Raw genomic sequence first — 23,116 nt, forward strand, 5'->3', positions numbered from 1 at the left:
AGTAAAATTTATTTTATTTAATTAAAAATAGTTCTAAACCCTAGAATTGGACATAAACATCTTTTATATTAAATTTTAGTTTTTTTCTAATCTAATGTAACTCAAAAGTTAGGGGAATTACCGCTTCTAATAGGCAACACTGATTGCTTATGAGTAATATGTGTTGCCTATACATTTATTAAAATGGCGCGAAATATTATTGTCTAACCTCAAAAAACATTCAAATTAGTCTTGTTGGTGAAGACTGTTGACAAAAACAAACAAATGGATTCGCCGTCAGTGAAACGAAGCACTCGCCAAAAGAAATTAAGTTTAAAAGCTCAGGAGTCCGAATACTTAACAAGATTAAGTCGTTCCGGTTATGTAGCAAACATAGAGAGTGATGAAGATCCCAATTTCATCTTCAGCGATGACAACGATGTGGAAATGTGTGAGGTTGAAAAGCCGAAGCTCCTTCACGACGATGAACATGTACACGGTGAGGACATCTTTAAATTTCAAACGAGAAAACAGAGGTTCAGCCTGGCAAATAAAGTGGCAGAGGCGAAGACTCCTCAAGTTGATAGGATGAAAATGAGGAAGCTTATGGCTGAGAAAATACGGGAGGAAGAGTCCGGGAGTGAATATGAGTGCTCATCTAGTGATGATTCTGAATCAGAAGGAGAAGACAGTTCAAATTCTGGCAGTGAATCAGAGGAGGACGAGGAAGAGACTGTTAAACCAAGGGCCAAGATACAAGTTACCAATATTAAGCCAGAAGTCCACACTAGGAAAGGCAAAGGTAAGAATATTACATTAATATACATATTAATTTATTAGTTTGTTTAGTGGATGTATAGTTAATTTGGTTTAATTTTTGCTTTGCTTTTCTTACATTTTATATTTACAGCAACGACCAATAACTACACCATCCAAACTGATGATTACTTTGCAAACACTGGCAAAAGTAAAACATCCAACAACACACTAGACAAATTAGAGACTCCAAGACTTCCTCAATATGAGCTGCAAAAAATCCTTGCCAATATGAAATTATCAAAAGACCATCAAAAGGCTATTAATAATTTAACAACCAAAAATAATTCCCAGTTTGAAAAATGGTTATATATACTTAATGAAAACTACAGTATTTTATTATTTGGGTTAGGGTCAAAAATTAATATTTTAAAAACATTCCACTCAAAGTACCTGAAAGATTTGCCTGTAATTGTTGTAAATGGATTTTTTCCTACATTGTCAATAAAAAATGTGCTAGATGCAATAATTGATGACATGTTAGAATTAAAGGAAAATCCAGGAAATGTGTATGAAGCCTGTGATCTGATAAAAGAAGAGTTTGAAAAAATGCCAGAAACTCATTTGTACATAATAGTTCACAACATTGAAGGTGATATGATTTGCAATGGCAAATCACAAAATGTTTTAGCACGATTAGCGGCAGTCCGCAACATTCACCTGATAGCTTCAATAGATCATATTAATGCACCTTTAATTTGGGACCACTCAAAACTCAGTAAATTTAACTACATCTGGTGGGATGTTACATCATTTTTACCTTACTTGGAGGAGACTTCATTTGAAAGATCAATGATGGTCCAAAAGACTGGCTCTTTGGCTCTGTCATCATTGAGGAATGTGTTCATGTCTCTCACAACAAATTCAAAGAGTATATACTTAATAATAGCCAAACATCAACTCGCCAACGTCAAAAACCAGATGTATCAAGGAATTGCTTTCAAAGATTTGTACATGTCTTGCAGGGAATCATTTATTGTAAGTTCAGATCTGGCTTTAAGAGCTCAACTTACTGAATTCGTCGATCACAAAATGGTAAAATTAAAACGCTCTTATGATGGTTCTGAATATTTAATGGTTCCACTAGCTAATGCTTTATTACAGAAGTTTGTAGATGAACAGCAATAAATTTAATAAAATATTGTATTTATGTAAATTGAGTTTATATTAGACATCTATCCAACAACCATAATACACACAGTTAAGGATTGAATTATCATGTTAAAAAATCATAATTTGTAAAATGAACATAATGTATAATATACCATAAAGATTTACAATATCACAATAAATATGAACATTAAAATCAAATGTATAAAAAAGAATAAAAGTAAATTGTATAAAAATTACATTGAGAGTTTCATGTTTCAATATAAAACATGAAAAATTGGTATAAACAAAATAAAGTATTGCCATAACCAAATAAATCTTGATTTTGTGTAAATTAAATGTGATTTCAGAAAAACAAAATAGTTTAGGTACCCATCTTCAAGTTTAAGAAGAATTAAAAATGTAAAAAAATATAAATTTAAACATAATATTGGGGCTTTTTGATGCTAATGCCAAATTCAGCCAAAGCTGGTGTCAAGTCCTCCATAGTCAAGCAATATCTTCTGTCTTTAGATCCTTTGGAATTCTAAAACACAAACACTGAATCTATGTTTACAAACACAACTAAGCAATTTACCTTTGAGCTTCCATGACTGCTTGATGAATTGCTGGACCTCATTTTACAATGTTGTAATGCATCATTGGCAATGTCTGATATAAATTTTTGGGCTGCAATGGATATCAAACGTAAAAGTCTCGGATCTTTTGGCTCAAACCCAGATGTACGCAGAAAATACGCCGTAACTGCATCTGGTATCTAAAACAAGGAGAATGTGAGTCTTCAGTTTATGTGTTATTAAAGGTCTACCGTTGGATTGTAGTCCTCAAGCTGTAGTAGGAAATCGCTGAGTGGTTGCCCCAATGTTATACTCGAACTATCGTCCATAATTTTGTCGTTTTGGTTCATGTTATTGTAAGAATTCCAAACAATTTAAAGGTTGAGGTATAATTGTATTTTTATATATGTATATTGTGTCAAAAGTTTGACAGCGCACCTTTGCCACATTTCATTTAGAACTAATCTATATTTTATGTTTTTAATAAAATAATTGTCTATAATATTTAATGGTGCAAATATTTACATGATTACACTGTTTAAATTCAATTTTGTTAATCAACATTACTGTTAATTGACATTTTTAATATATTATGACAGATAATTGGCAACTGTGTGTGTATTACGCAGTTTCGCCAATTGTAAACTATTTATTATATTTAAATTTCTTGCCTAAAACAGAGAATGTTAATAGTTAAACATAAAAAAATATAATACTTATTAATTATAACATTGTTTGACGACCAAATTAATTAAATTAAATGAAGATATTTCCTTAAATATGAAATAAAGTTTATTTAAATGTTGGCTAACCTGTATGAAATTTGTAAACATAACCAAACGTCAGTGTCCTTGTTTTGACTTTGAAAGATGCCAATTTTAAAAATAGGTGCATAGCACCTAATGTGGGTTATTAAATAAAAAATGGTCATGAGGAAGTAAGCAAATATAAAATTGTAGTAAAACAAACTAATTGTAAATTTTGTAGGCTTACAAGGCAAAATAGTGTTTTGGATGACAACATTTATTTGGATCAATTTTTAAAGGTCTCTAACTATGAAGACACTGTTAAACAGCTCGATATTTACTATGGAATGGGTAAAATTCCACTAAACTAATTAAATTTTATCTAACAATTAATTTGTAGTTAAAAGACAGCTATTGCGTTACCAAAGTCCTATCACTGGATTATTCCCAGTTCTATCCTCTGACACAGAAATAGGAAGTGTCAGGGAGAGTGTTTATTGTGCTGCTGCTGTCTGGGGCTTGTACCAAGCTTACAGGCGGATTGATGATGACAGAGGCAAATCCTACGAGTTGGGCCAATCAGCTGTGAAATGCATGCGAGGAATTCTACAATGTTGGGTCAAACAGGCACAAAGAATAGAGCTGTTCAAAAAAAATCAGTGTTCAGCTCATGCTTTGCATGTCAAATTCCATTTAACAACTGGCAATATAGTTTATACAGATGATGAATACAACCACTTACAAATTGACGTTGTTTCCATTTATTTGCTGTTCTTGGTGCAAATGATCACTTCTGGTCTCCAAATCATCTATACTCAGGTGATGAATGGGCTAAAATTTCATGCATGCTTAAACTTTTTTATTATTTTGGAACTAAACAAGCTTTAAGCAGTGGCAGTTTCTTTGTCCCGTTTTTGTTAAAACACAAATTGGGAATTTTTCATATTAATAAATACTTACGTGTTATTATTATGTAATGAAAAAATCTGCAGGATTAAAGACTGACATCACTGAATCCATCAAACATATACAAGTAGTTTTTGAAACTGAAGAATCGGCAATATTCGGGAATTTCGTGTCGATATTTGGAGTTATCTCATTGGTTGCAAGCACGTCTGGGCTTCCCTACTATTGGAACAATAACCTGACTTAATGCGCATGCGCGAATGTTGGGACCCAATTAAAATATTGGCGAATTGGCGCTAAGAGGCACATTTAAAAGTGCCTCTGGAGAACTTGCGCACAAAATATTCATTGAAATTTAATATAAAACTGCTATTGCTTGTTTAATTGTTGGTTTTATCAACATATTATGATATCTTTGTTTAAATATTCTATTTTAAAGAAAAAAAATACTATTTTCATAGATGAAACACTAATCAAATCAAATTGTTATTATTTAATTATTGTAGGCAGAAGTTGCTTTTGTACAGAATTTAGTTTACTATGTCGAAAGAGCGTACAGAACTCCCGACTTTGGCGTTTGGGAACGGGGTAGTAAATACAACGACGGAACACCAGAAATACACGCCAGTTCAATCGGTTTAGCCAAGTCGGCGTTGGAGGCTATAAACGGTTGCAACTTGTTCGGCGAACAGGGAGCGTCTTGGAGTGTTGTTTACGTTGATATTGATGCACACAATAGAAATAGGAGTATTTTCGAGACTATGTTGCCGAGAGAGTCTTGTTCTAAGGTACAAATTCACAAAAAAGTAGAATGAATAATTAATTTGAAATTAATTTAGGACGTGGACTCTTCCTTGTTGCCTACAATATCGTTTCCTGCTTTCTCCACACACGAAGATTTGTTGTATACTGAGACCAAAAATAATATTGTTAAAAAATTAAAAGGGCAATACGGTTTTAAAAGATTTATCAGGGATGGGTATAAAACTGTTATCGAGGATCCGAATAAAAGATACTATGAAAAGTGCCAGCTCAAAGATTACGAGAACATAGAATGTGAATGGCCACTCTTTTACATATTTATGATAATCGATGGTGTTTTTAAATCCATGCCTGATCAAATCACTGAATACCAGGAGCTTCTCACGAAGAGGATATTCGTCGACTGTCACGGAGGTAAACTGGAACTTACCAGTTTATAGACAAATCTAAATTAATAATTGTTTTTATTGTCAGATCCAATCATACCAATGTACTATTACGTACAAGAAGAATACATCGAGGCGGAGAGGCAGGAACCGAATTCTGCCCCCAGAACCGCTTATTCGGAGGGTGGTCTGTATTTATGGAATCAGGCTATGTTTATTTTAGCCCAGTTATTAACAGCCGGGTTGTTGCACATTAACGAGTTAGACCCTATTAGAAGGTATTTACCCTCTTACAATAGACCCAGAAAAGGTGGAAGATACTCTGCGTTCCAGGTATGTTGTATTACTGCGGGTTGCATACTTACATACAAACAACGGCCCTTTAAAAAAAGGATTTATCATTTAATGGTCAAAATTATATAACTTTTTCCAGCTTCTGTACACGTCTTATTTTCGTAAATACATTTATATTATGTGTAAAATAGTGTTGGGGAAACACTAACTGAAATTTTTTTTGTGTTTCACGCTTACAGGCAAAACCATCGGTTGTAAGTAATACATTGTGTGATGCTCGAAACTAAACTAATTGGCTTTCGTATTTTCCGTCTGCATCTAAATTATCGTTTTATATCTTGAAGCTTTTGAGTATGTCTTCTTACAGGCTTATGCCGTTTCTACCAGGAATAATTTACTGTTTTACCTTCAGTCTCACGTAGAATTGTTGTTGTTAGACTTAGATTAATGACTCTATAACTCTTTTTAACTATTGCACGATTTCTCACTTTCTTTTCTCTAAAGTAATATTATTTATATATAGGGCACGGCTACTGATTTAGTTGTGCAGATCGTATTAATAGCTGAAAGCATGAGACTGCAAGCTATGATGGCAACTTATGGTATCCAAACTCAAACCCCGCACGAAGTGGAACCGGTACAAATATGGTCTTCCACTCAACTGGTTAAAGTTTACCAAAACTTGGGGGTGAATCACAAATTAAAACTGCAGGGGCGTCCTGTGAGGCCCATAGGTAACAACAACCTTACAAACTTAAACAATTACTTTAACAATTAACTTTAGGCAGCCTGGGCACAAGCAAATTGTACAGAGTGTGCGGCGCAACCGTTCTATGTTACCCCTTAATCTTCGAAGTCTCCGATTTCTATTTGTACAGAGATATGGCCCTACTGATCGACGACATCAAAACGGAACTCCAATTCGTCGGTAGATACTGGAGGTTGTCGGGGCGACCCACCGTTTGCCTTTTAATAAGGGAGGAGCACATGAGGGATCCTCAGTTTAAGAAAATGCTAGATTTATTGGCCATGTTGAAAAAGGGTTACTGTGACAGTGTTAAAGTCCGCATTGGGAGGCTGCAAAATCTCATTTCCAGCTCTTGCGTTGAACATTTGGACTTTATGAACGTTATGGAATGTCAGACGGATATTTTCAGTCATTTTAAACAGCTGGAACATGACTACATTGGTTACCAAAGTTTAACAGATGTACCTCGAGTGTTACACTATCAAGAGGAAAACAAAGACTGCTCAGTAAGTTAATTTATGACTTAAAATAATCAGTTACTGATTTGTTGTGTTGGGATAGATTTATGTAAATAAATCCACTGGCGAGATAGTGGAAGCAATTAAGTCCATGGACAATTTGTACGCCAAATGCCAACTTTTTGGCATCCTCCTGAAGCGTGAAGGAAAAAACTTTAAGGTGGACAAGAATACTGTCCAGGAACATTTACAAAGTCTCTACTATAAAGCTGGAGGTGTCAGGCATTGGGCTGCAGTCAGATACACCAGCAGTTTGTTGCACCACAACGTCGACTCAATTAGTCCCTTTATAACTGCTGTTTTAGTTCATGGAAAACAGGTACAAAACTAAAACATTGAAATTTCAGTTCAGTTGTATAATATTCTTCAAATTTCAGTTGACTGTAGGGGTGATAGGCCAAAAAGAAACGGTCTTCGACAAGCCTATGACACCAAGTGAAATTCAGTCAGTAGTCTACAACACCATCCAACCCTACGACGTAATCCAAGCAGTACTACAACAAGAAGTCATACTTTATTGTGGCAGGTTAATTTCTACCAACCCCGAACTATTCCGGGGAATATTAAAGATACGAGTTGGTTGGGTTTTGGAAGCCATCAAGTTTTACTTGGAAATATTCGGTAAAACTAAGAAGAAGATCGAGGAGCACAGCCCCTATGAAGTTAGACAGCTTTTATATAAAGTTCTGTCTATTAAAGAGTGGGGCTCCAAGGATCAGTAAGTCAGACATTCCTTGGGTGAATGAAATCACGTTAAATTGTTCCAGATTGACGCCTCGGCAAAGGAGACAACTGGAAGGTTGTCTGTGTAGAGTCCCGTCCTCGTTCTACAATGAAGTATGGGATGTCATGACTAGGACACCTCAGGGCATTAAAGTTGCCAGTAAAATTATTCCTCAGCAACCTACGTTGTCTAACATGACCAGATCTGAGCTCACTTTCTCACTTTTGGTGGAGCAGGTCGGTATTTCCTTTGATTTAGTTAGTTGTGTGTTGTTAACAATGTTTCGTTTTGTTGTGCTATCAGATAATATCGGATACAGTAAGTTAAAAACTAACTTTAAATGTTCTTTGACTGATTTCATTGTATAATACTATGAATAAATCTTATCTTCTATTTTAGATGTTGAACCACATACAACAGCCGGAGTACAGACAACTGATTGTAGAGTTGCTGACGATCGTTTCTACGATTTTAGGTAGAAACCCCGAATTAGTCTTTAATCAACCTCTAGAACTAGAACAACTGGTCAAAGATGCCGCCCACATGTACGCCAAGGTAATTTACTACTTAAATCAATGATTTTATTTCAAAAATCTAATTAATGCCTATTTTAGGATCATGATTTGAAGGAGGATAATGTGGTAAAGTTGTTGGAGATCCCCTATTTACAATCCACCGGATATTTAGCCAGAGCTGTCGTTAACAACGTCTTGAAAGGCGGTCAACTCTCGGCTGACTTTGAAACTGATTCTGAATCTTGTAAAATCTCGTAACTTTAGTTCTATGCAATACAATTTAAGCTTTACTCGTGTTACTAACTAATAAATTGTTTAATAAATAGTTATTTAGTTTTACACTTTATTAGATCTGTACATTTCAATACTAAAATTCAGCAAATTCATCCTCGTACAACACGTATGTGCTTTGTGGAAGATTATCTTCGCCGCATTTGTCAAATTGTGATGCATCCTCCGGACCTTTGACGTGGGGTTCAAACGGCGGTTTTATTTTTCTCATGAACAATTTAGAGTAGTTAATGCTGTCAAACCACCTGTGATGCTTTATGTCACCTACTCCGTCTTTTAAGTTTCCGTATCTGCGACAAAGGGAGAAAAAACATTATTCACCCTATACTTGAAGCTCAAAAAGGATTTGCCCGCGTAAAAACTAATTAATATGACTTTACTTAATAGTTTATTTTATAATAGAGAGTACATGTCAGAATTTTAAAATATATTGAATTGTTCTGGGTACAAATTCTCAGAGAATTCGTTTAATTTGCTTTCCGATGACCGAGTGAAATTTGTCACATCGCCCGAAGAACGTACTACTGGTTTGTAGGGTGCAGGAAAGCTGCGCAAGAACAGCCTTGTAAAACTAATGTCGACAAACCAGCTGTGTGTTTTGATGTCGGCTACTCCGCCCCTTAAGTTCCCGTATCTGAATAGGGAAAAGTATGTTAGATTTCGTACTTAACTAAATCGTGACTCTAGACAACTCACTTCATTTCCCTAACGGAATACTTAAATTTGGCACCAATATATTCTTATTTAAACGTCGCGAACGTGTCTTATCATATTCGAATAATATTTTAATGAAAACAAAAGGAACCACCGAAGTTTATGCGGAAAATTAAATACACAAGCCACCGAATTACCTTCTAGACAGATCAGTCTGGAGAAGATTAGTGATCAGATCCCGCAGCTCCAACGAAAAATTTGAGGCGTGACGGTATTTGCATGCGATGATCCTTTCGTAAATCTTCATGGGATCCGACGACGTGAACGGCGGATATCCGGCGCACATTTCGAAACACAACACCCCAAAGGACCACCAGTCCACCGCGAAGCCATAGCCCTTAGACAATATGATTTCAGGCGCGATATATTCGGGTGTGCCGCAAAGTGTCCACGTGCGACCGTTTATGATCTAGGCACAAATTTATGAATATTTGATTGGTTTATATAATGAGGTTGATACCTTGCAGAAGCCCAGGTCGGCTATTTTGATGTAGCCTTTGCTGTCGATCAGTATGTTTTCAGGTTTTAAGTCTCTATAAATTACCTTACAGTGATGCAAATATTCTAAACCTAGGACCACTTGAGCTGCGTAAAATTTCCCCAAATTTTCATCGAATTTACCGAGTCTAGGAAAAAATTAATATGTATATTATGGTTCTTTTTGTTGTGCCAGTTTGTACCTTACTTTCTTAAATGTGTGAACATCTCCCCGCCATTAATAAAAGGCATTACAAAATAAATGTATCCGTTATCTTTGAAACATGCGTCCATGGATATGATGAAGGGAAAATGCAACGACATTAACATTTTCTTTTCATACAACGTGTGCTCCACTTGTTTCGTTCTAATGAGTTGTTGTTTAGAAAGCACCTTCATTGCATGGTAGGTGTTTTTCGTTTTGTCCTTAACTAAGAGGACTCGACCAAAAGAACCGGTGCCCAAAGTACGAAATTTCTCATAATTATCTAGACCTTCTGATGAAGATTCTTTGTTGTTATTGAACCGTTCTTCAAACTGCTTCCTAAGTTTGTTCAGAACGGCCTCATACTCTTCCTCTCGTTTCTTAGACTGAAAATAGTTTGTCGGAATGTGGCTCAAAATTACTTTTACTTTTTTCTTTACCATTAAACCTGTTGCTTTTAGACTTCTATCGAATTAATTATTATATTGGACCATCGATGAAACAAAAATTATGTACTTTCAGATACGTCATAGTTTGACACTGACACTGACTTGATTTTCAACGATTACTTAAAAATTATCATGGGTACAAACATAAATATTTTGTTAATAAAAATGCTTTTTACACAATTTTATTATGGACTAGGCTTAATAGGAAACATTTCTATTTATTAAATATTCATTGAAAAGTATTTAAGTTTGTCTATTAACCATTAATTAAAATTTTATCAAAATGACTAAGTTATAAGACGGAAACTATTAAAATTTCAAATTAGTAATGATAAATTCCTCAATTTAATTATTGAATAAAAACAAAGTTGTCTTTCATTGATTAAAAAATAGTTTTTTCACCCGAGGGGCACTTTTGTGTCTTCATAATACAAACATAAATTAAAAACAGTATTGAATATATAAATTTGAATACTACAATCTAAATTAGTTTACGCATTTTTAATTAACTAATTATAGAAAATCAATAAGTAAAACGACTGTAATTTATAAAAACAATTATTTTTATCAGCAGTCGTCTTCGTTGTGACCCGGGGGTTAATTAAAATTTCTCAACTGCCACTATAAATACTCTTGCATTCAGGGTGAAGTCATTCATTGTACAATGGCTCCAGTCATCGAAATTCTAACCGAACGGGCTACCTTGGGAGAGGGTCCCCATTGGGACGAGCCCACCCAAAGTTTGTACTTCGTGGACATCTTCGGGCAGACCATCAACAAGTTCGTGCCGGCCACTGGGGTTCACACCAAAGCGAAAATTGGTAAGTTCGTACTAATATTTTGTAAATGGTCTAAACTTGATGGATGTTCAGATGGTGGAATGGTGACTTTGGTGATACCTGTTGATGGTGCTGACGATACCTTCTTGGTAAGCATTGGAACCAAACTATTCACCGTCAAATGGGATGGAGAGAGCGACAAAGTTACAGAAATGAAACAAATATTGGAAGTGGAGAATGAACCTAAACTTTTGGGCAACAGGTTCAACGATGGGAAAGCTGATCCAACCGGTCGTTTGTGGGCAGGTAAACATATTTACCACTTATATTTATCTAGTGATAATGAATTTTTAAAAAGAGTAGTTGCCGTAGATTGTATGAAATTTCACAATAGTTAATAAATTAGAATAACATCTGATAAATCAATTAAAAACTACAATAATCAAAGAATTAGGAAATTTTATAATAGTCACTAGAGATAAATCACTTAAAAAATAAATAAATATTTCAAAATAACTTTATAGTTAATTATTTAAAAAATAGGAACAATGGGGCCGGAGCCAGAAATAGGCAAACTGGAAAAGGAACGTGGCTCCCTTTACACCTTGGTTGGCAGAAACAAGGTGAAAACTCACTTGACCAAAGTGAGCATAGCTAACGGGCTAGCCTGGAACGTAAAATTGAAGAAAATGTACTACATCGACTCCCCCAGAAGAACGGTCGACCAATATGACTACAACATGGAAAAGGGAGAAATCAGTAAGTCAATCTTATGTTGTTCAACTCTGTACAGTTCTATAAATATAACAGTTCACATAAACAATCATCTTTGCCAAGTTCATGAACTAGGTTAAAGAAACTTTATCGGTTATTGCGTAATATTATGCATACAATCATGTGATTACAAGTACTTTTTAAACAGGCAATAGAAAACCGATATTTAATCTGGATGACCATGACATTCCCGGAGTGCCAGATGGTATGACCATCGACACCGATGGCAACTTATGGGTAGCAGTCTTCGATGGGGGTAGACTCCTCCATGTCAACCCCAACACGTCCGAATTGATCACCACCATCAATTTCCCAGCCAAACAAGTACGATTTAAAATGTCCCAAATAAAATTTAGTAACCAGTAAATGTTTGTAGATTACTGCAGCTGCTTTTGGCGGTCCAAACATGGACGAACTGTATGTCACTAGTGCACAATTAGTGGTTCAAGGGCAGAAACAACCACATCCCGCTGGTGCCCTCTTCAGAGTCACCGGTTTGGGGGTTAAAGGGGAGCCTGGGGTCAAAGTTAAACTTCCGAAATAAATTTGTATGATCTGTAGATGTCCAATAAAAATATAATCAGTTAATTTTTATTTCATTTCTAACTAACTTAAAGAAACACTAAATAAATATTGTTTATTAAAGTGTCACTAAAGAGTATCGTCGGTATACAAACATATTTATATGTATATGGAAGGGATTAATCAAGAGGTTGTGATTGTGTCAAGCGATATTCTCAGTAGTTAGTGCAGTTAGCATTGTGCAGGTCCGTTATCAGAAAACTGGTGATTAGGTACTAAATAATATTATTTATGTTCTTAAATATAAGTTATTTATTTATCTTAGTAGAATATATTTTCCAGATTCTGTGTTAACTTTAAACAAAGATACATGTTTGTTTATTAAACACTCCAAAGAAAATATTAAAATAGATTAGATATTTATTTTATACTATATTAATTAATTTAGATTATGATGTAATTAACTGACTTTAAGTTTAAGAAACATGGCTCCAGTAGTTGAAAGGGTGGTCCCAAGTATTGAAATTGGAGAAGGGCCACACTGGGATGCAAACACTCAATCCTTGTACTACGTGGATGTCTTCGGAAAAGCCATCCACAGATACGTCCCAGCCACCAAAAAACATACCAAAGCTGTAATAGGTATGGGTCACCATAATTTCCGACTTAAATCTTACTAGTTAAATTTACAGGGACCGACTGCGTTTCTTTTATTATACCGGTAGAAGGCCAAAAGAATAAGTATCTGATCAGCATTGGAAGAAATTTGGCTGTCGTGACTTGGGATGGTGAAAGTGATAGAGTATCCAACACGGAAGTAATTGCTGAAGTCCACAACCATCCGGATACCATGGACAACAGATTCAATGACGGGAAGTGCGACCCATCCGGACGTCTTTGGGCAGGTTCCATGAGTAGTGAGGCTATTAACGGAGTGGTGAAGGGAGCGCTTTTCTCTTTGGAGAACAAAGAGATCAAAACTCATCTCACTGACATTGGTATGTCCAACGGTTTGTGCTGGAGTTCAGACCACAAGACCATGTACTACATCGACTCCCTTAAGGAATACGTGGAGCAATTCGACTTCGACATCAAAAACGGTACTATATGTAATGGTAGGGTTATTTTCACACCAGCCAAGCATGGAATCGACGGAGTTTTGGACGGTATGACCATTGACACAGATGATAACCTGTGGATTGCCATCTTCAACGGCTACAGAGTCATCCAAATTGATCCCAGAAAGCCTGAGACACTTCTTCAAACCGTTCCTATTCCAGCCAAACAAGTAAGTACTCAAACCCAAAATTTACTACTTAGCCGGGTTAATTATTAACGTTTTAGACAACTTCAGTAGCATTTGGTGGACCAAATTTGGATGAGTTATACGTAACTAGTGGGGCATTAACCATAGGGGGTGTGGTATTGTCGCCACCTGATCATGGGGCCACTTTCAAGGTGACTGGAACTGGTGCCAAGGGATATCCAGGTGTTAATGTTAAACTGTAATAAAATGTCACCATTAAATAAACAAATAAAAAGCCACACCACATGTGTAAAAGTTTGCTTTAGGATTACCAGCTTGGGGGTTAAAGGGAAGTTCCCAAATATATATATTAAAGACTTAGATTTAGATAAGCCAAAAAATAAATATTTGATAAAATGTCACGTTTTGATAAGTAAGTGTTCCTGGTTTTGTTGTTAAAATGGAGGAAAGGTGTCTTAGATAATTGGATTAAATTAATTACAAGTGCTTGGTTTTGTGGATATTACAATTATTACACGTGTTGATTTTAGACTTTTATCTAATTAACTATAATATTTGGTTAATAAACATTTACTTTCATATGTGTCATAACTTAATACTGATGCAGATTTGATTTTATCATTGGCGTCAAAATAAAACTGATATAACAAAGTTCCTAAATAAACAAGTAAAAAATGATATAATCTCTAGACCACTAATAGATTAAATTTTTTTATTTATTTGAATGTTTTCAATTTAGATAAACTTAATTAGAGATTTTACAACAGAGATTATTCAAAAATCAGATTAAGAATTATGTTTTCAAACCTAATTTAAATTTCTTTCATTTGAACAAATATTAGAAATTTTATTTCCAATGACCCTAGAGTTTATCGTAGTTTTACACATACAAACATATTCAAATCATAGTGGAAGGGATTGATCTAGAGGTACTGGCAGTACCGTTCAAATGGTCAGTCAAATTTTAACTCCGGACCTGATCAATTGTAATCAAGGACATTAGTTAGATAAACCGCTCAATGTATATAAAGTGTAAATTGTTTCAAGCGGTATTCTTAGTAGTTACTTACTGCTTGTTACAGTTTGGTTCGTGTACAGAAACATTACAAGAAAACCGGTATGTATTTAATAAAAATAAATATATTATTAAGTGTAATATTAAACAGGGAAGCAAATGCTAAATTTGTGTAATTATTAATTATTCATGAATGTGGAAACTTTAATAGTTCTGAAGACTTTGGGTTGACCTTAGATATAATATGAGTACTAATATTGATTAGAAAAAATATAGGCAATAAAAAATAAATGAACTATATGTTTTTGGAGAGGTGTAATTAATAATTTTTAAAAATAAATGCTTTGTTGATTATTTTAAGAACAATGGCTCCAGTAGTTGAAAGAGTAGCCCCCAGTGTTGAACTTGGAGAAGGCCCACATTGGGATGTCGCCACCCAATCCTTGTACTACGTGGACATCTTCGGCAAGGCCATCCACAGATACGTACCAGCCACCAAGAAGCACACCAAAGCAATAATCGGTACCAGCCATTCTAACTCATCTCTCTACAGAATTTAATCGAATAAACTTGCAGGAACCGGCCCCGTCTCCCTTATTATACCGGTGGAAGGACAAAAGGACAAGTACTTGATCAGTATCGGACGTACTTTGGCCGTCGTGACTTGGGACGGTGAGAGCGATAAGGTGTCCGACACGGTGGTACTGGCAGAAGTGGACAACACTCCGGACACCCTGGACAACAGGTTCAACGACGGAAAGTGCGACCCCTCCGGTCGCCTGTGGGCAGGTGATACTCTCAAATACCCCTATAAATTGTCTTTTAACATTTTCATGCAGGTACTATGGGAGGAGAACCCGTTTTGGGACAAGTAAAACAGGAAAAGGCGGCACTATTTACGTTGGACAACAAACAGATCAAGACCCATCTCACCAAAATCGGCATCTCCAACGGCTTAGCCTGGACTCCGGACAACAAAACTATGTACTACATCGACTCCCACAAAGGATACGTGGAGCAATTCGACTTCGATATCAATAAAGGAACAATATGTAATAATTGACAACGCAAGTCGTTTATTTTATTGATTATTTGTATTATAAATTTTACAGCCAACAGCAAGATCATCTTCACACCAGCCAAGCACGGAATCGACGGAGCTTTGGACGGTATGACCATTGACACAGATGGTAACCTATGGATTGCCATCTTCAACGGCTACAGAGTAATCCAAATCGACCCCAGAAAACCCGAGACGTTACTTCAGACCATCCCCATTCCAGCTAAACAAGTATGAACAATACCCAAAACAAAAATTTACAATTATTACTTAATGCTTTGGATTTTAGACAACTTCTGTGGCTTTTGGTGGTCCTAACTTGGATGAATTGTACGTAACCAGTGCTTCGTTCACGGTTGGAGGCGTTGAATTGCCCCCACCTGATCATGGAGCTACCTTCAAGGTGACAGGAACTGGTGCCAAAGGATATCCAGCTGTCAACTTTAGACTTTAAGACTGCATTTTGATATTATTAATATTATTTTTATGTTAGTGTTTAATGAAGAAAATAATTAGAACTCAGATTATATTTTATTAAGAATTTTAACTCCAACTACAGTTTTTCAATTAACTAATTGGGAACTAACTAATACACTTAAATTTACAACTACAAATAAATTGGAATTTTCAAAAAAATGGATTGTAGTTTTGAAAGCTTGCAAAGTGGAATCCTCCCTGAGACTCGTTTGGCTTATTATTGTCGCCAAACATATTTATTTCTTCTTCGTCTTCTAAAAAAATTACATTTATTTTAAAAACCATTAATAGATATTTAATTTGATTTACCATCTGTTAATATTTCAATTTGGGAATCACCAAGTCCCTCCAAAGACTGATATTGGGATGTTTCAGTTGTATTTGGATTGGGGGGACCAATAAGTTTGTTATTTTCATTTTCGGTTTTGTTGGTCTAAAATAATTGATATCAAAATGGGTTATTAATATTCGAATAAAATATGTTACATCATTGAAATCCTGGGAGACCACAGTGGAAGGTTTTTGATTTTTGAAGTATGTACTTGACGTTTCTTTTGCGTACTTTTTTGGTTGAACTAAAAGAGAAAATTATTATTAACGAATAATCTATTTGATCCACTTTATATTACTTTTTGTTTCAGACTGTCCGCCATCACCAAAAGTAAAGGTGTTTTTATTCTGGGGAACACCTAGATTATCCGTATGTGAAGGCAAATTGTTGTCCTTAAATGGAGCAACCTTCTTAGATGTTAGATTATCAGCTCCAAGTGAAGTGCGCCGCAATTTACGTTCAGGGGTCACATCCTGTTTTTCAATTTTGATAAATGGCAATGTCTGAGGAGCAGTTATGGTATTTTCAACATTCATGTCGTTCTCTTGACCTTCAGTGGTGTTTGTTGGTTGGATGTTGGCTGTCAACTGGGATTCGTTCTCACAGTACTGCGATGGGAGGGAATAATTGGAATCCAGGCTACTGTCAAGGTCCGTCTGCGAGTTGCTTCTGCTACTCATATTACTCTTTGAGTTATGTCTTGTCAAATACTTGCTGCAGACTCTTTTTATGTACTTGGATGAATTGATGACAGATTTCAGTAAGGTTGATTGGGTGGATCTTCGTTGGGGGACATGGGGCTCTCTTGGTGCTAAGGTGATGTCACTCATAATTCTTACTTTCGATTTAGAGGAGTTATATTCCAAAATCGTTTGAGGCTCCTTAAATGGATGGGCGGGAGTACTTAACATGTTGATCATCTCCCCTAGGTTGGCATCTAATTGTAAAATTATTAAAAATGTGTTGAAAAATATAAGTAAATTTTATTTTACCAGAAGTAGTTGGGGCAGCAACAGATTGTTCCTGACTCTGGTTAGCCTAAAATCCAAATAAATAAAAGGCATATAACAATTATCACAAAGTATTTTACCTGTTTAGGTGCCCGTATCCGATTTTTAACAGCTGCAAATAAAATTATACTTTAATAACCAAAAATATTCAATTAGTTTACGCACCTTTAGTTTGTGCCTCCTTTAATTGCAGGAACAGTTGAGTTTCCAATGCTCTGGACTTCTTCAAACGTTCCAACGCGTCTCCAGTTTTGTAGTAAGTGTTGAAATTTTGAGCTATTTTAATAATATCTCCGTTAAATAATTTCCTGTGAATTTCTTTGCGTTGCTTATTGAGTTTTTTACGTAAATTAATTTTACATTTCAAATAGCGGCAATTAAAATTCGCACGCTTGAGGCGCTTTTGGTTTTCACTCAATTCCTGATATTGTGGGGAATTTTTCATCAACTCATTTTTTTTGTTGTCGGTGTATTTTGTAAATCGGTTAATAATATCGTTTTGTTTCTCTACAACCGACTTTGTATCGGCTTCAGCATATCGATTATAGAGATGTAGATAAGTCTTCGTTTCCTGGCTCACTTCAAGCACCTCTTCGTGTCTGAAATTTCAAAATATTTGATCTATTTGAATTATAGTAAATTATTTTGATTTATGTACAAAATTAATAATAATAGAAAGAATGTAATGTAATTATTTTAAATAAAAATAAAATATTTAGATTGCATTTAATTAGAAGTGTGTATTTCTTAATTTTCTGATCCACACTGTATATGTATATACCATATTAAACTTGTTGAAAGATTTCCCTTAAATTCATTAAATATAATTATTATAGTCTACATGAAGCTTGATAAGTGTAATTCCTATAAGTGCCCCCAAAGATAATTTTAATTTTTATTTTATCTAAAAATTTAGAATAATTTTGTTTAAAAAAAGGTGCCATATTGGCTATTCAAACCCTGTCAAAAACATAAATACCTTTGATGAAGTATATCCAATTTTTCGTTTGCAATTTTCAGTGCGACAATCTCCCTCTCCATTTCCACATTCTCGCGACTTGTTTTGACGATTTCCTCATGTAGTTTCCTGGCTTTCCCGAGGTAATCTTAAATTTCCATCCATTAAAAATTGACAGAAATTTCAAAAAAATTACTTACAATTCGTTTGCGCCTTCATTTTGGCCAATTCCATGTGCTTCTTGTGAACCGAAGACCTTAGAGTCTCCATTGAAGTTATTTCTTTTTCTTGATTCATTGTGTGAAAATCAGGAATACGAAATTGTGACACAGAGAAAATGTAATTGTCTAAAACGGACTGAATAATTGATGAAGACGTTCACAGCCACCTTATTTAAATTGTAATTAACAGGACTAACAACTTACTTTGGTTTTAAGTTGTCCCTCCTGATTATTCAAATTATTTATTACGAAATTTAAAAAATACAAATATATTATTATTATTATTATATATTAATAATTATTTGTTTCTTTGCTTTTTCACTATAATAAATATTAATTAAACTTTATTTAAATGGTACTTATGGTAATATGTCAGGGATAAATATTTATTAATAATTTTTTTTAACATTTTATTCTCATTATTTAAATAATAGAAAGTCGTTTCTATAGAAATTCCATACTTTAAAATTGACTGTCAGTATTAAATATTTAGATTACTGACCTGAACAAATATATTTCATTCCATTTCAAAGATGGCGCCAATAACAGAAGTGATCGCCCCGAAATGTTCATTGGGGGAAGCCCCGTATTGGGGCTTAAACTCTTCATTATGTTAACATGATGGCAGAAACCATTCACAAGTATGTTGTGCTACTAAAGTGCACGCTCAAGTTGTTGTTGCTAATAAAATTGCTTTTGAATTCACAGGGGCACTAATAATTAAATTTTGTTTTTTAGGGTCTGACATTACATTTATAATTATACCCGTTTATGGTAACCTGCGGCAGAAAACTGACTGTGGCTACTTAGGATGGCCAAAGCGACACAATTCGGATATGGAGTAATTTACTTAATCATCTTGTGTGTTTAGCAAATGGAAAAGTAATATTCACACTTGCCAAACATGGATTAGAAGGTCTTTTGGACGGTATGATGTTATTCAGATAGATCACAAGAAACCAGAAACTTTGCTTTAGAAAATTCCAATGCCAGCCGAACAAGTAATTAAACTAAATGATGAAATTTTTATCAATTAACAGTTTAAAATTTTAGACTACATCTGTTGCTTTCAGAGGACCTAACTTGGATGAGCTTTATGTAACTAGTGCATCTTGGCTTACTGATGGAGAGGACCTGTCAGCTCAAAAACATGGAGCTGTCTTTAAAGTAACAGGTCTGGGGCTAAAGGGGTTAGTTGGAGTTCCAGTGAAATTATGTGACTGTAAACAGTAGATATTAATATTCCTTTAGTCTCAACATCACATTTATGGAGTGTGGCCAGTGTTATCAATTGTTTATTAATGTATATTATAGGTGATAACATTTTATTGATAAATATAATAAGTTGCTGAGCTGTAGCACCACTTCATTAGACAAAAAAGAGATAGTTAGACACAATGTAAAGACAAATAAACTCTAAAACTTGTTATAAGTATTTCATGCTGTGTAACTGGCTGTCAGTATTAAGTAATTATTTCAACAATTAACATTTACAATTTACATTGATAACAAATCATTTATTGATTTGCATTGCTAAACAAGGTATTTTTATACTCTTCTATTTATATAAATATAGATATTGCAACTGATTTTGGTTTACTTTTAGGTATTCAAGTATATTCTAGAAATGGTTCCAATGATAGAAAAGATTGCTCCAAAATGTACATTGGGTGAAGGGCCACATTGGGATGCAGCAACCCAAAGTCTTTACTATGTAGATGTTATGAAAAAAGCAATTCACAAGTATGTTCCATCTACAAAAAAACATACTCAAGTTGTTGTGGGTAATATATTAAAGAATATTTAAATAGTACTAAGAACTAAGTATTCGTATTTTAGGGCCTGACAATACATCTATAGTTATACCAATTGAAGGCAAACCAAATAAATTCGTTGTCACCACCGGTAGAAAACTGGCTGTTGTCACATGGGATGGCCAAAGTGACAAGATATCAGATATAGAAGTATTGGCTGAGGCCACTTCTGTTGGACCATTCAATGACGGAAAGTGCGATCCTTCTGGTCGTCTGTGGGCAGGTAAATTTTAATTAACAACTTACTTTAAGCAATTAAATCTATCTGATTATATTATCAGGAACATTGGGTCATCCTATTGACAAATTAGAAGTAAAAAATGCCAATGGATCTTTGTATAGTTGGTCAAATAATGAGCTTAAGGCGCATTTGTCTGGAATATCCATTGCCAATGGTTTAGCCTGGAGTATGGACAAAACTTTGTTTTACTACATTGATAGTAGCAAAGGATATGTTGAGCAGTTTGACTTCGATGTCAAGAATGGAAAGATTTGTAAGTAAATTCTTTTCAGTATATAATTTGGTTGAAGAACTTGTGTTTCCAGCAAATGGAAAAGTAATATTTACACTTGCCAAACACGGATTAGAAGGAATTTTGGATGGTATGACCATCGATACCAATGGCAATTTATGGATAGCTGTTTTCAATGGTAGTTGTGTTATTCAAATTGATCCCAGGAAACCGGAAACTTTACTAGAAACGATTGCGATGCCAGTTAAACAAGTAACTAAAAGCTAAACAATAAAATTGTTATATAATAATTAATTATTAAAAATTTCAGGTTACATCGGTCACTTTTGGTGGTGCAAACTTAGACGAGCTTTATGTTACAAGTGGATCGTGGTCTATTGATGACGAAGATCTTTCAGCTCCAGAACATGGGGCTACTTTTAGAATAACCGGGTTGGGGGTTAAGGGATTAACAGGAGTCCCAGTAAAATTATAAAGCGTTTTATTGATTTTAACAGAATCCAAAATTTCCTAATTAATTTTTATTGTTAACTATGGTTATACTCGTATATTATAGATTATGGATTATGCATGTTTGTTTTGTTTCTTTCCACTAAGGCTAATTTCTCTTTTGTAATCGTTAATTAATAAAAATTTGTTGTATTTTAATAAAAAAAATGTTTTCACTCATTACAAAATAAGTTATATTAAATGTAAGTGAAATAAAATACAAATTACATGTATTTAATATTTGAAATGATTTTGTCAAATTTTTTAAAGGAATTGTATCTGTAAAGACACCATTAAATAAAAATATATACTTAATAAATATATGTTTTGTTTCATTTTTCTCATTATTTACCTAATTTAAATTCACTGTCGAATATTTTAAAAGACCGATCGTGTTATTGATATATTTTATTTCAAAAATAAATTAAGAAAAATTCTCTAATCTTGAATTATTTAATATTTAAATGGGAACCAACCTTAACGTGCGATAAAAAAGAAATCTGTAACGCGTAATATCAAGTTCAGCATACGACCAATAGATGTCACCACCATATAACGCAACTACTTGGCTAGTAAAACAATGTTCAGAAATTTATTTTCAAAGAAATTCAACAGATTTTGCGATTTTGTATCAGGATCACAGAAATGCGAGGAGGTATTTTCCCGCCAAAAAAGTATCAGGAGCGTTCCCGCCATTTTTTAAAAATTTGAATTTCCCGCCTTTTTTGTATTAGGAGCAACACACCTCCTCGCATTTCTGTTATCCTGTTACAAAGTTAAAAATTTCAGTTTTCTCACAAATTTTTACGATTTCGCGATTTTGTATCCGGATCACAGAAACGCGAGGAGGTATTTTCCCGCCAAAAATGTATCAGGAGTTTTCCCGCCTTTTTTTAAAAATTTGAATTTTCCCGCCTTTTTTGTATTAGGAGCAACACACCTCCTCGCATTTCTGTTATCCTGTTACAAAGTTAAAAATTTCAGTTTTCTCACACAAATTTTTACGATTTCTCGATTTTGTATCCGGATCACAGAAACGCGAGGAGGTATTTTCCCGCCAAAAATGTATCAGGAGTTTTCCCGCCTTTTTTTAAAAATTTGAATTTTCCCGCCATATTTGTATTAGGAGCAACACACCTCCTCGCATTTCTGTTATCCTGTTACAAAGTTAAAAATTTCAGTTTTCTCACACAAATTTTTACGATTTCTCGATTTTGTATCCGGATCACAGAAACGCGAGGAGGTATTTTCCCGCCAAAAATGTATCAGGAGTTTTCCCGCCTTTTTTTAAAAATTTGAATTTTCCCGCCATATTTGTATTAGGAGCAACACACCTCCTCGCATTTCTGTTATCCTGTTACAAAGTTAAAAATTTCAGTTTTCTCACACAAATTTTTAGGATTTCGTGATTTTGTATCAGGATCACATAAACGCGAGGAGGTATTTCCCGCCAAAAATGTATCAGGAGTTTTCCCGCCATTTTTTAAAAATTTGAATTTCCCGCCTTTTTAGTATTAGGAGCAACACATCTCCTCGCATTTCTGTTATCCTGTTACAAAGTCCAAAATTTCAGTTTTCTCAGCCAAATTTTTATGATTTCGCGATTCTTTTTTAAATTTTAAAGTTTTTATTTTTTTTATTTACTTACCTTATTTAACTTAGGTTTATGTAATAATATTAAATAAAACACTAAATTAATTTTGATTTTTCTTTATTTTATACACAATAC

The 23,116-nt window shown here is 34.5% G+C and overlaps 8 protein-coding genes across 13 annotated transcripts; 5 read left to right on the forward strand and 3 right to left on the reverse strand.

Annotated features, from left to right (window-relative positions):
• Positions 1–224: 224 nt before the first annotated feature.
• LOC109599230 (origin recognition complex subunit 2) lies at positions 225–1,951 on the forward strand. The gene is made up of 2 exons (XM_020015190.2): positions 225–781; positions 890–1,951. The coding sequence occupies exons 1-2, from the start codon at positions 265–267 to the stop codon at positions 1,921–1,923; spliced, it is 1,551 nt and encodes a 516-aa protein (XP_019870749.1). The 5' UTR covers positions 225–264; the 3' UTR covers positions 1,924–1,951.
• LOC109599231 (transcription initiation factor TFIID subunit 10) lies at positions 1,848–2,923 on the reverse strand. Its single transcript, XM_020015191.2, has 3 exons — positions 2,714–2,923; positions 2,483–2,662; positions 1,848–2,431 (listed from the first exon to the last, which is right to left on the reverse strand). The coding sequence occupies exons 1-3, from the start codon at positions 2,810–2,812 to the stop codon at positions 2,324–2,326; spliced, it is 387 nt and encodes a 128-aa protein (XP_019870750.1). The 5' UTR covers positions 2,813–2,923; the 3' UTR covers positions 1,848–2,323.
• Positions 2,924–3,302: 379 nt separating this feature from the next.
• On the forward strand, positions 3,303–8,386 carry LOC109599247 (probable phosphorylase b kinase regulatory subunit beta). 3 transcript variants are annotated; one of them, XM_049965980.1, is made up of 15 exons: positions 3,303–3,399; positions 3,450–3,559; positions 3,609–4,027; positions 4,621–4,902; positions 4,954–5,290; positions 5,351–5,595; positions 5,796–5,810; positions 6,080–6,290; positions 6,341–6,810; positions 6,866–7,141; positions 7,200–7,540; positions 7,590–7,782; positions 7,850–7,864; positions 7,946–8,101; positions 8,161–8,386. In XM_049965980.1, exons 1-15 carry the CDS (start codon positions 3,386–3,388, stop codon positions 8,317–8,319), a joined length of 3,243 nt encoding a protein of 1,080 aa, XP_049821937.1. In that variant the 5' UTR covers positions 3,303–3,385; the 3' UTR covers positions 8,320–8,386. The 3 variants fall into 3 exon arrangements, with proteins under 3 accessions (XP_049821937.1, XP_049821938.1, XP_049821939.1); XM_049965981.1 differs by lacking the exon at positions 7,850–7,864; XM_049965982.1 differs by lacking the exon at positions 5,796–5,810.
• On the reverse strand, positions 8,319–10,280 carry LOC109599222 (cAMP-dependent protein kinase catalytic subunit 1). 2 transcript variants are annotated; one of them, XM_049965983.1, is made up of 5 exons: positions 10,189–10,279; positions 9,752–10,134; positions 9,527–9,692; positions 9,204–9,475; positions 8,319–8,642 (listed from the first exon to the last, which is right to left on the reverse strand). In XM_049965983.1, exons 1-5 carry the CDS (start codon positions 10,189–10,191, stop codon positions 8,429–8,431), a joined length of 1,038 nt encoding a protein of 345 aa, XP_049821940.1. In that variant the 5' UTR covers positions 10,192–10,279; the 3' UTR covers positions 8,319–8,428. The 2 variants fall into 2 exon arrangements, with proteins under 2 accessions (XP_049821940.1, XP_049821941.1); XM_049965984.1 differs by lacking the exon at positions 8,319–8,642 and adding an exon at positions 8,722–8,986 and having other exon boundaries at positions 10,189–10,280.
• Positions 10,281–10,845: 565 nt separating this feature from the next.
• LOC109599234 (regucalcin) lies at positions 10,846–12,338 on the forward strand. Its single transcript, XM_020015195.2, has 5 exons — positions 10,846–11,018; positions 11,070–11,282; positions 11,520–11,735; positions 11,899–12,074; positions 12,127–12,338. Exons 1-5 carry the CDS (start codon positions 10,862–10,864, stop codon positions 12,292–12,294), a joined length of 930 nt encoding a protein of 309 aa, XP_019870754.1. The 5' UTR covers positions 10,846–10,861; the 3' UTR covers positions 12,295–12,338.
• Positions 12,339–12,449: 111 nt separating this feature from the next.
• On the forward strand, positions 12,450–14,135 carry LOC109599235 (regucalcin). 2 transcript variants are annotated; one of them, XM_020015196.2, is made up of 4 exons: positions 12,450–12,544; positions 12,748–12,914; positions 12,965–13,560; positions 13,617–14,135. In XM_020015196.2, the coding sequence occupies exons 2-4, from the start codon at positions 12,758–12,760 to the stop codon at positions 13,779–13,781; spliced, it is 918 nt and encodes a 305-aa protein (XP_019870755.2). In that variant the 5' UTR covers positions 12,450–12,544; positions 12,748–12,757; the 3' UTR covers positions 13,782–14,135. The 2 variants fall into 2 exon arrangements, with proteins under 2 accessions (XP_019870755.2, XP_049822112.1); XM_049966155.1 differs by having other exon boundaries at positions 12,513–12,544; positions 12,754–12,914.
• A 361-nt stretch (positions 14,136–14,496) lies between these two features.
• On the forward strand, positions 14,497–21,467 carry LOC109599228 (uncharacterized). The gene is made up of 11 exons (XM_020015187.2): positions 14,497–14,656; positions 14,916–15,076; positions 15,131–15,343; positions 15,394–15,606; positions 15,667–15,845; positions 15,904–16,059; positions 20,218–20,395; positions 20,451–20,648; positions 20,707–20,919; positions 20,972–21,150; positions 21,209–21,467. The coding sequence occupies exons 1-11, from the start codon at positions 14,559–14,561 to the stop codon at positions 21,371–21,373; spliced, it is 1,953 nt and encodes a 650-aa protein (XP_019870746.2). The 5' UTR covers positions 14,497–14,558; the 3' UTR covers positions 21,374–21,467.
• On the reverse strand, positions 16,127–18,718 carry LOC109599223 (uncharacterized). 2 transcript variants are annotated; one of them, XM_049966154.1, is made up of 9 exons: positions 18,591–18,718; positions 18,412–18,538; positions 17,598–18,031; positions 17,513–17,544; positions 17,415–17,460; positions 16,721–17,359; positions 16,578–16,666; positions 16,401–16,524; positions 16,127–16,342 (listed from the first exon to the last, which is right to left on the reverse strand). In XM_049966154.1, exons 1-9 carry the CDS (start codon positions 18,685–18,687, stop codon positions 16,242–16,244), a joined length of 1,689 nt encoding a protein of 562 aa, XP_049822111.1. In that variant the 5' UTR covers positions 18,688–18,718; the 3' UTR covers positions 16,127–16,241. The 2 variants fall into 2 exon arrangements, with proteins under 2 accessions (XP_049822111.1, XP_049822110.1); XM_049966153.1 differs by having other exon boundaries at positions 16,127–16,345.
• Positions 21,468–23,116: the final 1,649 nt, after the last annotated feature.

This window comes from Aethina tumida, chromosome 4 (assembly GCF_024364675.1).
Source record: "Aethina tumida isolate Nest 87 chromosome 4, icAetTumi1.1, whole genome shotgun sequence".
Classification (NCBI taxonomy): Eukaryota; Metazoa; Arthropoda; class Insecta; order Coleoptera; family Nitidulidae; genus Aethina; species Aethina tumida.

Coding starts and splice junctions, on each gene's coding strand:
- LOC109599222 (XM_049965983.1), bottom strand. Junction 9,693..9,751: donor ATGTTCACACATTTAAGAAA/GTAAGGTACAAA, acceptor ATTTTTTCCTAG/ACTCGGTAAATTCGATGAAA. Junction 8,643..9,203: donor CAGACTGATCTGTCTAGAAG/GTAATTCGGTGG, acceptor CCTTTGTCGCAG/ATACGGAAACTTAAAAGACG.
- LOC109599247 (XM_049965980.1), top strand. Junction 6,811..6,865: donor AGGAAAACAAAGACTGCTCA/GTAAGTTAATTT, acceptor GTGTTGGGATAG/ATTTATGTAAATAAATCCAC. Junction 7,142..7,199: donor TTTTAGTTCATGGAAAACAG/GTACAAAACTAA, acceptor TTCAAATTTCAG/TTGACTGTAGGGGTGATAGG.
- LOC109599230 (XM_020015190.2), top strand. CDS start 265: ATGGATTCGCCGTCAGTGAAACGAAGCACTCGCCAAAAGAAATTAAGT. Junction 782..889: donor CCACACTAGGAAAGGCAAAG/GTAAGAATATTA, acceptor TTATATTTACAG/CAACGACCAATAACTACACC.
- LOC109599234 (XM_020015195.2), top strand. CDS start 10,862: ATGGCTCCAGTCATCGAAATTCTAACCGAACGGGCTACCTTGGGAGAG. Junction 11,736..11,898: donor CATGGAAAAGGGAGAAATCA/GTAAGTCAATCT, acceptor CTTTTTAAACAG/GCAATAGAAAACCGATATTT. Junction 12,075..12,126: donor TCAATTTCCCAGCCAAACAA/GTACGATTTAAA, acceptor AAATGTTTGTAG/ATTACTGCAGCTGCTTTTGG.
- LOC109599223 (XM_049966153.1), bottom strand. CDS start 18,687: ATGAATCAAGAAAAAGAAATAACTTCAATGGAGACTCTAAGGTCTTCG. Junction 17,545..17,597: donor AAAGGAGGCACAAACTAAAG/GTGCGTAAACTA, acceptor TTTTATTTGCAG/CTGTTAAAAATCGGATACGG. Junction 17,360..17,414: donor TGCTGCCCCAACTACTTCTG/GTAAAATAAAAT, acceptor TTTTACAATTAG/ATGCCAACCTAGGGGAGATG.
- LOC109599235 (XM_020015196.2), top strand. CDS start 12,758: ATGGCTCCAGTAGTTGAAAGGGTGGTCCCAAGTATTGAAATTGGAGAA. Junction 12,915..12,964: donor ACATACCAAAGCTGTAATAG/GTATGGGTCACC, acceptor TTAAATTTACAG/GGACCGACTGCGTTTCTTTT. Junction 13,561..13,616: donor TTCCTATTCCAGCCAAACAA/GTAAGTACTCAA, acceptor TTAACGTTTTAG/ACAACTTCAGTAGCATTTGG.
- LOC109599228 (XM_020015187.2), top strand. CDS start 14,559: ATGTATATAAAGTGTAAATTGTTTCAAGCGGTATTCTTAGTAGTTACT. Junction 15,344..15,393: donor CTCCGGTCGCCTGTGGGCAG/GTGATACTCTCA, acceptor ATTTTCATGCAG/GTACTATGGGAGGAGAACCC. Junction 15,846..15,903: donor TCCCCATTCCAGCTAAACAA/GTATGAACAATA, acceptor TTTGGATTTTAG/ACAACTTCTGTGGCTTTTGG.
- LOC109599231 (XM_020015191.2), bottom strand. CDS start 2,812: ATGAACCAAAACGACAAAATTATGGACGATAGTTCGAGTATAACATTG. Junction 2,663..2,713: donor TTGAGGACTACAATCCAACG/GTAGACCTTTAA, acceptor TCCTTGTTTTAG/ATACCAGATGCAGTTACGGC. Junction 2,432..2,482: donor GCAGTCATGGAAGCTCAAAG/GTAAATTGCTTA, acceptor TTTGTGTTTTAG/AATTCCAAAGGATCTAAAGA.